Source organism: Chelonus insularis, unplaced genomic scaffold, assembly GCF_013357705.1.
Source record: "Chelonus insularis isolate UGA/USDA-ARS -01 unplaced genomic scaffold, ASM1335770v1 contig_3_pilon, whole genome shotgun sequence".
Lineage (NCBI taxonomy): Eukaryota > Metazoa > Arthropoda > Insecta > Hymenoptera > Braconidae > Chelonus > Chelonus insularis.
In genome coordinates, this window is record NW_023276556.1 from 1,451,101 (window position 1) to 1,463,595 (window position 12,495).

At 31.1% G+C, this 12,495-nt stretch overlaps 3 protein-coding genes across 9 annotated transcripts in view; 2 read left to right on the forward strand and 1 right to left on the reverse strand.

Annotated features, from left to right (window-relative positions):
- The first annotated feature begins 1,097 nt into the window (after positions 1-1,097).
- Positions 1,098-3,873, forward strand: LOC118068302 (uncharacterized). The gene is given in 10 exon segments (XM_035085602.1): positions 1,098-1,217; positions 1,709-1,921; positions 1,991-2,019; positions 2,021-2,095; positions 2,169-2,336; positions 2,413-2,661; positions 2,741-2,886; positions 2,968-3,120; positions 3,208-3,518; positions 3,602-3,873. Coding segments are annotated over 10 exon segments (1,734 nt in total). The 5' UTR covers positions 1,098-1,099.
- Positions 3,874-3,939: 66 nt separating this feature from the next.
- Positions 3,940-12,495, reverse strand: part of mRpL38 (mitochondrial ribosomal protein L38) — a 28,889-nt gene continuing 20,333 nt past the window's right edge. The window contains exons 1-6 of one of the 2 annotated variants that reach the window (XM_035085675.1): positions 5,708-5,922; positions 5,265-5,420; positions 4,863-5,193; positions 4,612-4,770; positions 4,379-4,515; positions 3,940-4,300 (exon numbers count right to left, since the gene is read on the reverse strand). In XM_035085675.1, the coding sequence (XP_034941566.1) occupies positions 4,008-4,300; positions 4,379-4,515; positions 4,612-4,770; positions 4,863-5,193; positions 5,265-5,420; positions 5,708-5,837 (1,206 nt within the window). In that variant the 5' untranslated portion in view covers positions 5,838-5,922 and the 3' untranslated portion in view covers positions 3,940-4,007. Of the gene's footprint in view, positions 4,301-4,378; positions 4,516-4,611; positions 4,771-4,862; positions 5,194-5,264; positions 5,421-5,707; positions 5,923-12,495 lie in introns of those variants that run through there. The other variant, XM_035085676.1, reaches the window with a different exon arrangement.
- On the forward strand, positions 6,086-12,114 carry LOC118068345 (uncharacterized). Of its 6 annotated transcripts, none has more exons than XM_035085672.1 (6): positions 6,087-7,440; positions 7,852-7,960; positions 8,942-9,274; positions 9,474-9,733; positions 9,889-10,161; positions 10,249-12,113. In XM_035085672.1, exons 1-6 carry the CDS (start codon positions 7,052-7,054, stop codon positions 10,460-10,462), a joined length of 1,578 nt encoding a protein of 525 aa, XP_034941563.1. In that variant the 5' UTR covers positions 6,087-7,051; the 3' UTR covers positions 10,463-12,113. The 6 variants fall into 6 exon arrangements, with proteins under 6 accessions (XP_034941559.1, XP_034941563.1, XP_034941560.1 ...); XM_035085673.1 differs by having other exon boundaries at positions 6,089-7,440; positions 9,474-9,706; positions 9,901-10,161; positions 10,249-12,112; XM_035085668.1 differs by having other exon boundaries at positions 6,086-7,440; positions 9,889-12,114.

The window sequence follows — 12,495 nt, forward strand, 5'->3', positions numbered from 1 at the left end:
TTTATCTCATTTTTAGTTATCTAAAATGTTTGGAAAGAATTTTGGAATAAATGAAACACTGGATCGTAAATCAACAGATAAATTACTCGTTATTTTTATTATTATTTATTTATGGTGAAATGAGAAAAGGGTTGGATTGGCAGATTTATCTTGATTCTTCTAATGGATATTTATTTCAAAACAAGACCAGATGGGAAAATAGTAATCAAGAGGTGGAATAAAAAAATCCCGCTATCATAATCTAAATAAACTTCAATTGCAATACTGCGTTTCTTTAATGTCTACTGGGGAGAGAAAAAAAATATTATGAAGTGTAGTAAATGAAGTCACATAAAAAGAAATCATTAAAAAAGTACAATCTGTCATTAAATGGAATGAATTTTTTGTATTATTATGATTATGTTTTCTTTCATTGAAAAAACTTGTGATGAGTTATAGGACAAAGTCTCTCGTGGGTCCATCGGGGGAGAAACTTGTCTGAGGGATATAATGTCTGAAGAGAGAAACACATATAAAGGATGACAATATTTAATGGGGGAGGGAAATAAAAAAATTTTTTTTTTATTTGTCAGGACAAGAAACACATAAAAAAATGTAAATTAATGGAATTATTTATTTAAGTGATATAAATGGATGAGAACTGGGTTAAGTTAATAATAATTAATGACACTATAAATTTTTTGCGAGTGTCTAGAGTTTAGACAAAGCTGAATGTATTTCAATGAATAGCTTGCAGTAGAATCAATATCAGTTAGATCAGACGAATTTCAGAGTAACGAGGGCAGTAACGAGAATAACGGCAGCACGACCCCAATTAAACTCGCATTTCAATTGAGCCATCCAATCAAGCTGTTTCTCTCCTCTTTCCTTTGCACCCTATCGTAATGCATCGCCTCAAGGATCTTGAAGGGTACATGGTCGAGAATACCTTATCGATCCACTCACTCTTGTTTCAACCCTTACGATTTTTCAAGCACTCTTAGATATCTTGCTATCGAAAAAAAAATAATGATAGCGCTAAGAACAGCAGAATACTAATACTTGACAGTTATCTTGTTTGGCTGAGGTTATGATTTTTTGATAAATTCCAAGCAGAACGATGGATACTAAATTCAAGACTTTAGGCAAGAAAAAAGCTCTAAATAATTGGTTAAAAGATCCAAGGTGGACAGTTAGAGACAAAATTTTTCAATATAAAGGAATTTTGAGGCTTCAGGGTAAAAACATTATCTAATTTTAATAAATAAATTAATTATTATTGGCGGCAAACATTGACACTAACTTTGTTTGATGGGCTTAAAATTAGATTGAAAATCTGATTTAATGATAAATTTAACTCGCCTCCAGTGATAATATTAATTATTTTATTAAACGTCAACTTTCCTCTGACTAATAATCTGAATTAAAGGTTTTTGAATATTGATGATGCAAAGTCTAGACTACAACAAAACTATTCCATTATTTATAATTCATACCAATCGTCTTGTAAAATTGATTTAGTATTTTTAGTAATAACTTTAATAAATAATTTTAAAAATGAATTTTTATGTTATATATATATATACAAAATTGAATTTTATCGACGAATAAGAGAATAAATTCAATCAAGGTTCAAAGATTTTTCTTTTTCTCTTTCTTTTCACTAAAAGTACAATAAAATGGTAAATTGTGATGAAAGAAAGATTGTAATTTGCTTTTCTTTGTACAGGGCGACAGAAAAAAATAAAAAGCGGGGAAGCTGTAAGATTACGAAAAAAAATATGTAAAGAGTTGAGAACTCTTAAAGCTGAAGTTAAAGAATTTCGAGAGGTGTTGAAAGAAGTTCAATGTGGTGATAAAAGAAGATTGCATACAATTTTGGCAGATCATAAGGATCTTCAGTTGGCTTATGGGAATCGAGATCCAGACGTAGGACTATGTTGTAGGACAAGATTATATTTAAATTTATTAATAATAAAATTTAATTTTATTTGTAACATTCATTCTTTAGACTGTCTATCGTGCGGTTGTGGATGATTGCGATTTTAAACGAAAGCAGTTAAATGAGTTGTACTACTTGAAGACTTCAAAAATCAAAGAATTCTTTGATCTCAAAGTATTTTTTTCCGACAATCTTTTCTTTCTATTTATTCAAATAGTTCCAAATAATTAATAAATTGAATTAACAGCTGGAATGGACGTCTTTAATGAATGAATATGAAGACCAAAATACTTTAAAAGATCCCGACCCTCACAAACGAAAAATACTTCATTGTTATGATAAAGCTATTGCGAATAAACAAGCTGCTGAGTCTTTGCGCTTGACTTATTTGCTTATGATAGATGGTTTAGAGAAGGTTCACTATTACAGCAGTACTGATGAATAAACTAACAAAAAGAAAAAATAAATAAATCTTTCATTTGCTTATTTAGGATAGATATCATTTTGATGCAATTATTGATGCTTTAGGAGATGATAGAAAAGAGCAACATCACCTAGTAATGAAAGCGAAAAAAGTTGGCCAATTAGCAGCTCATGATTTGAAAGAAACGCGAAAAGTTTATAAGAAAATGGTAGTTAAAGTTTGGAAAAATATCAGAGAAAGAGAGAGAACTCTAAAAATTATTCGAGAACGTGTGGAAAATTTATGGTCTGATGTTCGATTACTAGTGAGAGTCGAGGTGAATAGAAAGATTTATAGCCGGAAAAAAATCCAATTATTTTAAATGAATTAAATTAGTAATTGCTTCTATTTAATAGAGTGATACAAGATACATAGAAAAATTAAGTGAAAAATCACCTAGCATTGACAAAAGCCTTGAAAATGATGTCCAGTCATTAGAGAGAATGTTTGAACGAGTCAAGAATACTTTACAAACTCGATCATATGATGAGTTTCTTACCAGGTGAGTAGGCTTACCACCTGTAAACATCATTACATAGTAATTGTACAATTAAATAACATTTGTCATGGTTCGTTGGAATAGATTTAAAAACCAGGCGAGGCAGAAGACGCGCCTACTTAAACTATTGGAAAAGAGCCTTGAAGAGCGTGATTCATTATTGAACAAGAAGAATAACGCTATATTGATTTTAAACAATTTAAAAGACTCAATATCAACTAATGGAGACTATGATGAGTAAATTGAGTTTGATATTTATATTAATAAGGAAATTATGTGAAAAATATGAATAAAGAAATAAAATAGATTTATTGATTCCTTTAGGTTTAAAGCAAATAAAAAAGAAATGCTCCGTCAACTAGAAATAGAAGTAAAAAGAGAAGCTGATTTTACAAAATTGAGAAAATCTCGAGGAGCACTGCTGATAAATATTAAAACAGCATTGCAAAATATGCTTGTCATGATGGTTTGTATTAAACCTGGCATGGGTGGAAAACAAAAGTCACCTAGAGATAAAAAATTAAGAGATAAAAAAGGTAGACGTTCTGAAACCAAAATTGATAAGGTTCAGTTAAGGACAAAATTTCGATCTCTATCAACTGATGAATGTGAATTAGAAAAAGTTGATACCGATGGTAAAATAAAATCGATAAATTCATCTAATTTATCAAAAGTTATTAGACCACTAAATAATTTTTATTAACGACATTCCTTGTAGCTATTAATTTACTTATTCAAGTTACGAAAAAAGCAACAATTCTATTTGGAATGAGTAGTTTCGATTTGAGTCCTGAGGAAGAAGAGGAAGCTAGAAATTCATATCAGTCGTATGTAGCAGAATGCAAATCAAAAGCATTGTTTGAAAAACAAGATTCAGAATTCAAAGCATTGACAGTAGAACATGAGGTTTTGGATGCATCAGTTATAACAAGAGCTGACGTTAAATATCGCAGTAGACATCTAGTTGAAGCTAATACAAAAACTGATTAATACAGTAAAAAATACTTTATAAATTAATAATAGTAATAATAATTTATTTTTTATTTTGATAGCGATTTTATCAAATATCATTAGTATAAATTGTTTTCATTTATAGCTTACATCTAACGTTATTAATAAGTAACTTATTCGATTTCATTAATATTACCATAACCTAAATAATCTTTTCTCATTTGATCTTTCAACCATGTAGGCATATCATGAGGGAATGGATGGGCAAGGGGATACTTGTATTTTTTATAAGGAGCTCTAAAAGGATGAGTATTTTTAAATTTCCTTAACAAGTAATCCTGATTTACATCCTTGGGGTTACGATACCTATCAAGATACAAATTGAATGCCTTTGCTTTAGGGAACCACTCCTGACGACGAACATAAGGTGGTGGAAAGTCGTATTCGAATTTCGGTGATTTCATTTCTAAAACATTTTTTTTTATAGTGGAAATTTCTTTAATCTTATGCTACCATTCAAATAATAATACTTCAAACTACTCACGTAATGTCTGATGATAAAAATCCTGAAGACTTGGATCCCAATCTGCTTGGAAGAATGCCAGACCTGCTGGCGTAATTAGGTCTTGATATTTACGATAAAAATCCAGTGTACGCCAATTACGTTGAAGCAAATCCATACTATAAAAAAAACAACAAAATTACTTCTCTATGCTAAATAAACTTTATGGTTATTTTATTAGATTAAAACAATAAAATATTTAGGTAAAGTTTTACCATGGCTGTTCTTTTTTGTACTCTGAAAAATCAATTTTTTCTTTCTGTTTATACAAAACAAATATATATCTACAATAACCAATGCCATAGCAAGGAATAGGTCTCATATAATCGACTAAAACATCGCCTTTTTTCAAATCATTTCCTGGTATATTTCCACTGTAAAATAAAGTGTTAGTTTTTCAAGATCTATTCAATGATGATGTAAAGAAACTTTCGTAACATTCATAATATTTCTACTCTCTACTCACATAAACCAATGGCAATATTCTAAATCCTGACTCGTAAAGTTTCCATCAGGAGTAGTGAGTAAAAGTGTCCATAAAGAATCAGGACTAGCATTGTAGTACACTGAAGGAGCTTTCGTCGTTTCACTAGGTTTCAAAATATTTCCTCTGTGAACTACAGGAATTAACTCTAAATCTTCTGATTCATATTTTACATTCAAAGGGAAGGCAGGATAAAAATATGCATCTCCAAAAAGATCTTGAAATACTCCATAATGATTAGCAATATTTTTTATATTTTTAGAAGCATTTGAATTAAACCACTCTTCCTCAGTAAATTCCTGATCAAACAATACTGAAAACAAAAATAAAATAGTTTTATTTTTTGATTATTCACAGATTTGCTAATACATTTAATCATCTTACATTCTTTTTTTCTTGCTTTTTTTTCGAATTCTGGATTTTTTTTTACTTCTTTTACATATTGCATATACTCCTTAGACAACATAGCCCTTGATAATTTTTTGGGCTTAAATCCAATATCGACTTTCAAGTCTACTTCTGGATCAACTACCTTTAATTCTAAAACATACAAATATATCATTTATTATTTACTGATCAAGCAATGGAATATGTATTACTGATTGCAAAGAACTCATATGATCAAATAAATTTATCCAAGAGTATAGTCGAGTAAATTCGTGAAACTAAAATAACTGAGTAAATTGACAAGATGATAATTTAATCTCTGAAAAATGTGTGTATTAATATTTGTTTTAAAGCTATTAGAAAAAATTATTATTAATAATTGAAATAAATATAAATGTGATAGATTCAAGGTTGAAGTTTTTTAACTTGCGAACATTTACTTTCTAATCTTTGTTGAAGAGTTAAAGCTATTCCAGGAGGTTTTCCCCTTATTTTATGTCCATGTCGAACTTGTTGGAGATTACAAAATAATGAATTATTCTTAAAAACTCGAAAAAGTTGGCTGGTCATTTTGAAAAAAGACCGGCCTACTCTAAAATTTCAGAAAGCAACAACTAATTTGAGGTTATAACATCTGATTGTTGTGATGAAAAAAAAAATGTGGATAAGCTCTATCTAGCGTTCAACTATTGAAACAATTTCCATCTTCTCTCTCTTTTTGAGCAATTGTTATGATCCTTTACTCCAGTCATGCCTCCAGATGGCAGTTAGTTTCAGATTTTGGAGCAAAATACCTGGGGATACCCTTCCCCCAGATGCATGATGGCTCTTTCCAGGCCATAGAGATGTAGTAGGAATATGTCTATTCAGTAACGGTCACATAAATTGCCTCAGCCGGCGCGCGTCAGTGATTCATTCGAGGTCCTTCTTTTCAATTGTGTCTTTCTTCAGTTTACATTTTGGAGTGGCGCCAGTCAATTGTCTCCTGAACAATCGCAGTGTTTCTTGATGTGATTTGAAAATAATTTGATGTTAGAAATACTGAAAATAATTGAAGTTTTTAAGTGAATTAGTTGACAAAGTTTATATAAAAAAATTGAAGAATTCTGCTCTCATCACATGAGTGTCCTCATTGTATACAAGTGAAGTGTAAATAATCAAAAACCATTGAACTGTAGCTAATTCCTATGAATATAATATTTCTTGCAGATAACACGAGTTATATCTAGATGTTACTCGATACAACATATCATTTTCATGTTGTAAGATTATTTATCTAAGAAGGAAGAATTATTATTTCTTTAACATTACGTGATGATTGCGCAGATTGTTTTGACCTGACGCTTTTGCCCGGCTGCAGGCGCGCACGAGTCAGGACAGTCAATAGATACAATATAAAAAGAGATTCTTTTTATACTATAAGCAGCATATGTGAAAAAGATTAATACTGCTAAAGTGTTCATTTAATTTATAATCAAACGTGTGAGAGACCTTGTTTTTCGGACTGTCTCGATAATGAAATATACGACGGCGATAAGAGGAAAGATAATAATATTGATGCGGACGTAGTTTACAATTAGTTTTAGTGAAATACGATGTTATTACTTGTGTCTATAGACTTAATAATAATAAAAGAAAATTTGTTAAGTCTCTTCAGTGACTTCACACTCGAGTACTCACAATGGTGCTAGAAATGTTCAAAGAGAAAGAGCAGAGTTGATGAGCCACAGCGTGAGAAGGGAATAAAATAAGGAAAGAATAACATTTCTCACGCGAGATAAAAGATGACTGATCTATTGATCGGCATTGCCGGAAGTGGCTTTCACGGTGGTAACAATTCCAACGGAGATGTTGTTTATAGAACAAGGAATTCAGGAATTTTTCGCAACTCAGAAATGAGACATTCCAGAAGTGAGGATATTTTAGGAGCTTCAGGAGCTGATGCACCAACTAGAACACCAAGTTCCTATCTTCATGAACAGGCTTGTGCATCTGAAGATGACCTAGTTGCCTCTAGTGCCCTGAGGGATGCTTCGTCATCGACCAACCTACTTCAAGATTCGATTTATCCTTATGGAAACAGAAGGTCTGCTGCATCGCCTCCACCAACGTTCGATAGAGCTGATCCTGAAGATTCTATTCGAGATATTGTGACTGAGAATGATCTTTATAGGTTCTTTTTTTTTTTTCTTTTGATAATCAAATACATTGAGAAAACAAATTAATTGATTATTATGCAATGTCGTAAATTAATTTATTTCTGAGTAAATTACGATAAATAGTGTTTTAATTGATTTGCTAATCACACGGATCTCCAGTATTGGAAATTCTTGAAAAATGTGTGAGTACTGTTATTGAATGAGTATAACAGTAAACATGGCAATAAAATAAAACATTTTCTTGTGATTTAAATAAACCAACAATGTTTGAGTACAAAGAATAATAAATAATCCAAGTAATATTAGCCTTGTTATTGAAGCAAAAAAAGTTTGATATGTCTAATCAACTTTTTTTTTCTCAATGTAGTATGTTATATAATGTTTATTTCTGAACATATGCGTCATGAAAATATTTTGCATTGCAGATTTGTCCTGTTCAAAAGACATTATGACAAATATGTGGCTCTAGCTGAGAAATATGAAGAATCAAGAGGGATAGCATATTACCTTGAAGAACGCTACCATGAGGTCAAGGTGGGATTTTTTTGGCTTTAAATTTGCAATTGTCACCTTTAATGACTAGAAAAGTTTAGATCAGAAGATAATGTGTTTGTCTTTAACGAGGCGTCTCGTATTGTTATTTCAGACAGACCTTTCGGCTATAGAGGAATGTATAATTTATTATAGGCATTTATACCTGAGTAGCATTTACCTCCTACCTATGTGTAATTACAGGTATAAAGTTGTAGCAGTAGTCTGGATTGTGAATCGCTTTCTTCCTGCTATTTGTAAAAGATGTTTTATACATTTACCCACACAATTGTAATAGCCGGAACAATATATTACATTACTTCAGAATGTCTAACTTCCTTTTCAGTGATTTCTTCATATCACGAAAAAATTATGATAAAAAACAGTAGAAGTAAAAGAAGAATTTCTGTTGTAATCGCATGATTCTCAATGTGTTGTTGACGGTACAGACTTTGAATTATTGAACTATGGAGGAAAAGAGAATTACGAGAGACGCAAGTAGAAGGGAAGCTCGGCTTTCGCATTTGCCGTTCACCGGACCGTGAGAGCGGGTGACCTCACCACTAACTTCAGCTAGACACAGAGCTCGACGAGGCCGTGCCGTTAACAGCACAAAATTCTACTGCTCGATTGTCGCCCACTAGTATGATTATTAATCGCTTTCCTCCTTGGGAGACCCCGGAAAACTGTAATTCACTAATGCTAATTTTGTTAAATTATTATTCCAGTACATGAAAAAAAAAATCCCAGTCACGAGTGTGTGTACTGTAAACTCTAGTGAATGCATGCGTGAGAATAACACATTCACCACTCCCTAAAACCGTTTCGGTTCGTTGAAGATCCTCAGTAGAATCTTGAATGTAAAAAAATATTTAAACTCAATAGTTTTGTTAATCGACTGTAGAAAGTTAAATTTCAGGTTAGGAATGTTTTTTTGATCAATTTTTTGAAATTATTAAACATGCTTTTTGTTGACTATTTCAGGCTGAAAAAGACAGATTGGAAGAAACATGTAAGGAATTAGAGAGACAACTAGAAAATCGTGAGACACAAGTAAGAGAAAAGGAGGAAGAATTGTTTTTACATTTAGAACGAAGTTTACGGCTTGATGATGAGATTGAAAGACTAAAGGCCGAACGTGACTCTTGTATCGCTGTTCGAGAACGTCTAGAACGTGAGCAAACTTCTGCACTAAGGCAGTTACAGTTGCAAGCAACGCAGAGCGAAGTAACAAGAAGAAACCTCGAACAAGCGAGGCTTGACATCGTCAGACAAGCAACAGTCATTCGAGCTGAACGCGATGCACTCGAAAGAGAGGTAAATAAGATTAATATGTACTTTCATCGCTCTTTTATTATTTCTTTAATAGAGTCATTCTGAGTCAATAAAATATTAGAATTATTCTAGTGAAAAGGCTATGGCCATATGAGATATCTAGAAAATGTACTTTCAAAATAAATTACTACTTATTCCAGCGTAAAGACATGATGATTATAATCATAACTTTGTATTACAGAATGTTGTTCTCAAAGAAAAATTACGGGTAGAACAAGTAGAATTGGGTGAAGAAAGACGTCGACGAGAGGAAGGAATTGCATTACTCACACATGAAGCTGTTACTCTAAGACATGCTGCTCGTCATTTAAGAGCTGCTGCACTTCACGCTACGTCCTGTAAACGGAGAAGAAGGTGTTCAGTTTGTCTTTATGCCAAACGCACTTTTGCCGAGGTTGATGACTGCCGTGACGAGTCAGTAATTTTTTTAATTAGAAAGATGTTAGTTAGCTAGTTATACTTTAAAAATTCAATCTAAGGTTCATTAATTTTTGTCAGTTCGCTCATGTATCTCAGCAAAAATTAGTGACACTAATTATGAACTTGAATTTAATTACGTTGATAATTTTGAATAATGAATGAATTATTTATTTTAGTTCTTCTTTTAGTGGCAAGCTGTTTAAATGTCTTCAAACTCCTCTCCAAGACCTGAGAACGTGGTTTCGACCAAATCCAATAACAGCGCCACCGCCACACACACAGGAACTGAGGACGAGTTCACCTGTCGCTTCTCGCATCGGTTACATTGATGACTCATCCAGCAGCTCTGAGGACGAGGAATTTGGTGATACTCCCCTAGCTGAGGTCTCTTTGTCTTCAACTAACTCTGGAGCACCACCAGCATCCCGTGCTTTCTCCTCAGACTCTGGGTATGTTGTCGATGCGTTGACGCAACCTGTGACAACACCGATAACTCCCACAACCACTCCAATCGATGCTGATTTTTCTTCGTGCAGTTTCTCATCAGAGATTGGCGACCGCAGATCCCGCAGATCATACGAGGTTGGCGGTAGCAGCCGAAAGATCAGCGAGTCTAGCAGCGATGCAGATGTAATGGGTCAAAGAGCAATACCAAGCACTTTCACTCGTTCCAAATGGACTTCATCGTTTCGTAAACTACTTGGACGGAAATCTAAAGCCAAAATTGCCAACAATCGACCTTCTGCATAAGGATCAAATTATTTTATTTGAATTAACTATTAATTTTTCTATCTTCTCAGTGTTTCTACACATTTTTTATTTCTTAACCTTTACATTTCTCTAATCGTATTTATTAGAAGTTCTTTCAATGTTTAAACATTTATGCACACTCAATTTCTCAGGGTCTTGGTACTCGAGATTAAATTAACTGCCAGAGTGTGGGAACTTGTTCATCCCTGGGACCGTAAAAACAAAAGAAGAATAATTGTTATTAAAAAAATGCAGATTATCTTGCCACATACCTGTATTGGTAATTATTGAACATAAAGAATCACATTTTACATGAATTCTTTCAATTTTAGGTATTTGGAAAAATTCAATAATTTACAAGACTGTTTATGATAGTTAGAGTAATTAATCAGTACTTAAATTGGCATCGTTTAAACTTTTTAAACATTGAACTCAACGTACAATAAATAACATGGATGTTTTAGTGATAGATTCAGTGTTTAAAAACGTAAAAAGGTCAGTGAGCTGCGTGATAAATAAAACGTATATTAAACGGTGCAGTAATTAAAAAAATTAATAGAACAATAATTGCGAAATAATTAAATTATAATTGATCAATTAGTTCGATTGCAAGAGGAATTGCTATTCAAATGATGTATTTTGAATTTTATTAGATTGAAATTTTATCAACTTTTTCTGAAAATTGGCAATTATTATGAGATGTAAAATATTTAATTACAACTGTTATTGATATTTAAAAACTCTATTTGTTAAATACGCAGCTAAACATTAATATTATGTACATATTATTTATGTAAATGTTACTTTTACTCTAAAAAACATTCCAAATTTAACTTATTATGAGTAAAAGTCTTATTATAACATTAGTTTTTCTTCACAAAAGTGCCAACAAATTGCACAAATAACAGGCACAATTTTTAATATCAAAATAAATTTTTTTATTTTCAATTTTGAATTATTTAAATATAATTATACATCGGACTATTACGGAATTTTAACGAGGAATTCACACAGTCAATACTACTCTGCCATCCTCGAGATCAGAGGATGTTTCCAGAGACTTTATATATTGACACGATTTTTTTAATAATACAACGACACAATGAAATCTGGAATTGAACCGATGAAACCAATGAATTGAAAATATAATATTTAATGTTGATGTTAAAACTATTAACTATTATTATTGATATTGTTACTTTATTAATTTGTTGTTCTAATAATTTTTGAATTGTGATAGAAAACAAATTTATTACATTCCATAAAAAGTATTTGAGTGAATAAACTCAGTCATATTCCTCACATTTAAATTATTGTTTTTTTTTTAAATTATATTTATCCTTTGATGTTAGTACAAATTCTATTAACAACGAAAAGTTTTAATAAATTGATGTAAATAATTGTATCAAAGGTTGATGAAGTTTATGTCAAAAATACCAACGACTTATGATTATTTGTTATAATTAATATGGAATACGAGAAAATTTAATTATTCGTAATCCAAGTGATGTGTAACATTAAAATTTATCGATGTGCAATATAGTAATGTAATAATAATACAAAATCTTAGATCAACAGTTAACAAAACAATGTGCTCTTGAAGTAAATTGATTAGATTACAATGAATCACATAAAATTATTGATTATTATAAATTTAATTAATTTTATTGTTTTTTTTTCAATTATTGAACGTATCCATGAATATTGTAAATTTCTAGAACTTGTTATTTAAATTTGATTAACTGATCAGATTTAAATTGAAATTGTAAAATAAAAAAATTATTCAAGTGAAAAGGAGTTAATTAAGAAATTAATCTAATCAATTAGAACAAATTTAATGACGTTGTTTCCAGTATTATCTATTAATTAGATTGATAATAGAGTTCAATATTTTTAATATTCTATAAATAACTAATGTTAGATGGAGAGATAAATAAATAGTACGAAAAATATAGTAGTAATTATCTAGGAAACCAACACGTGTTTTTGACATAAAATAATGATTTTTTTTTCAATTTAAATCATCTTATCTT

Bases quoted from the DNA above. Each gene is read 5' to 3' on its own strand.
- LOC118068345 (XM_035085668.1), top strand. From the start codon at position 7,052: ATGACTGATCTATTGATCGGCATTGCCGGAAGTGGCTTTCACGGTGGT. The intron at 7,441-7,851 runs GTTCTTTTTTTT...TTTGCATTGCAG, and splicing joins ACTGAGAATGATCTTTATAG to ATTTGTCCTGTTCAAAAGAC. The intron at 9,734-9,888 runs GTTAGTTAGCTA...TATTTATTTTAG, and splicing joins ATTTTTTTAATTAGAAAGAT to TTCTTCTTTTAGTGGCAAGC.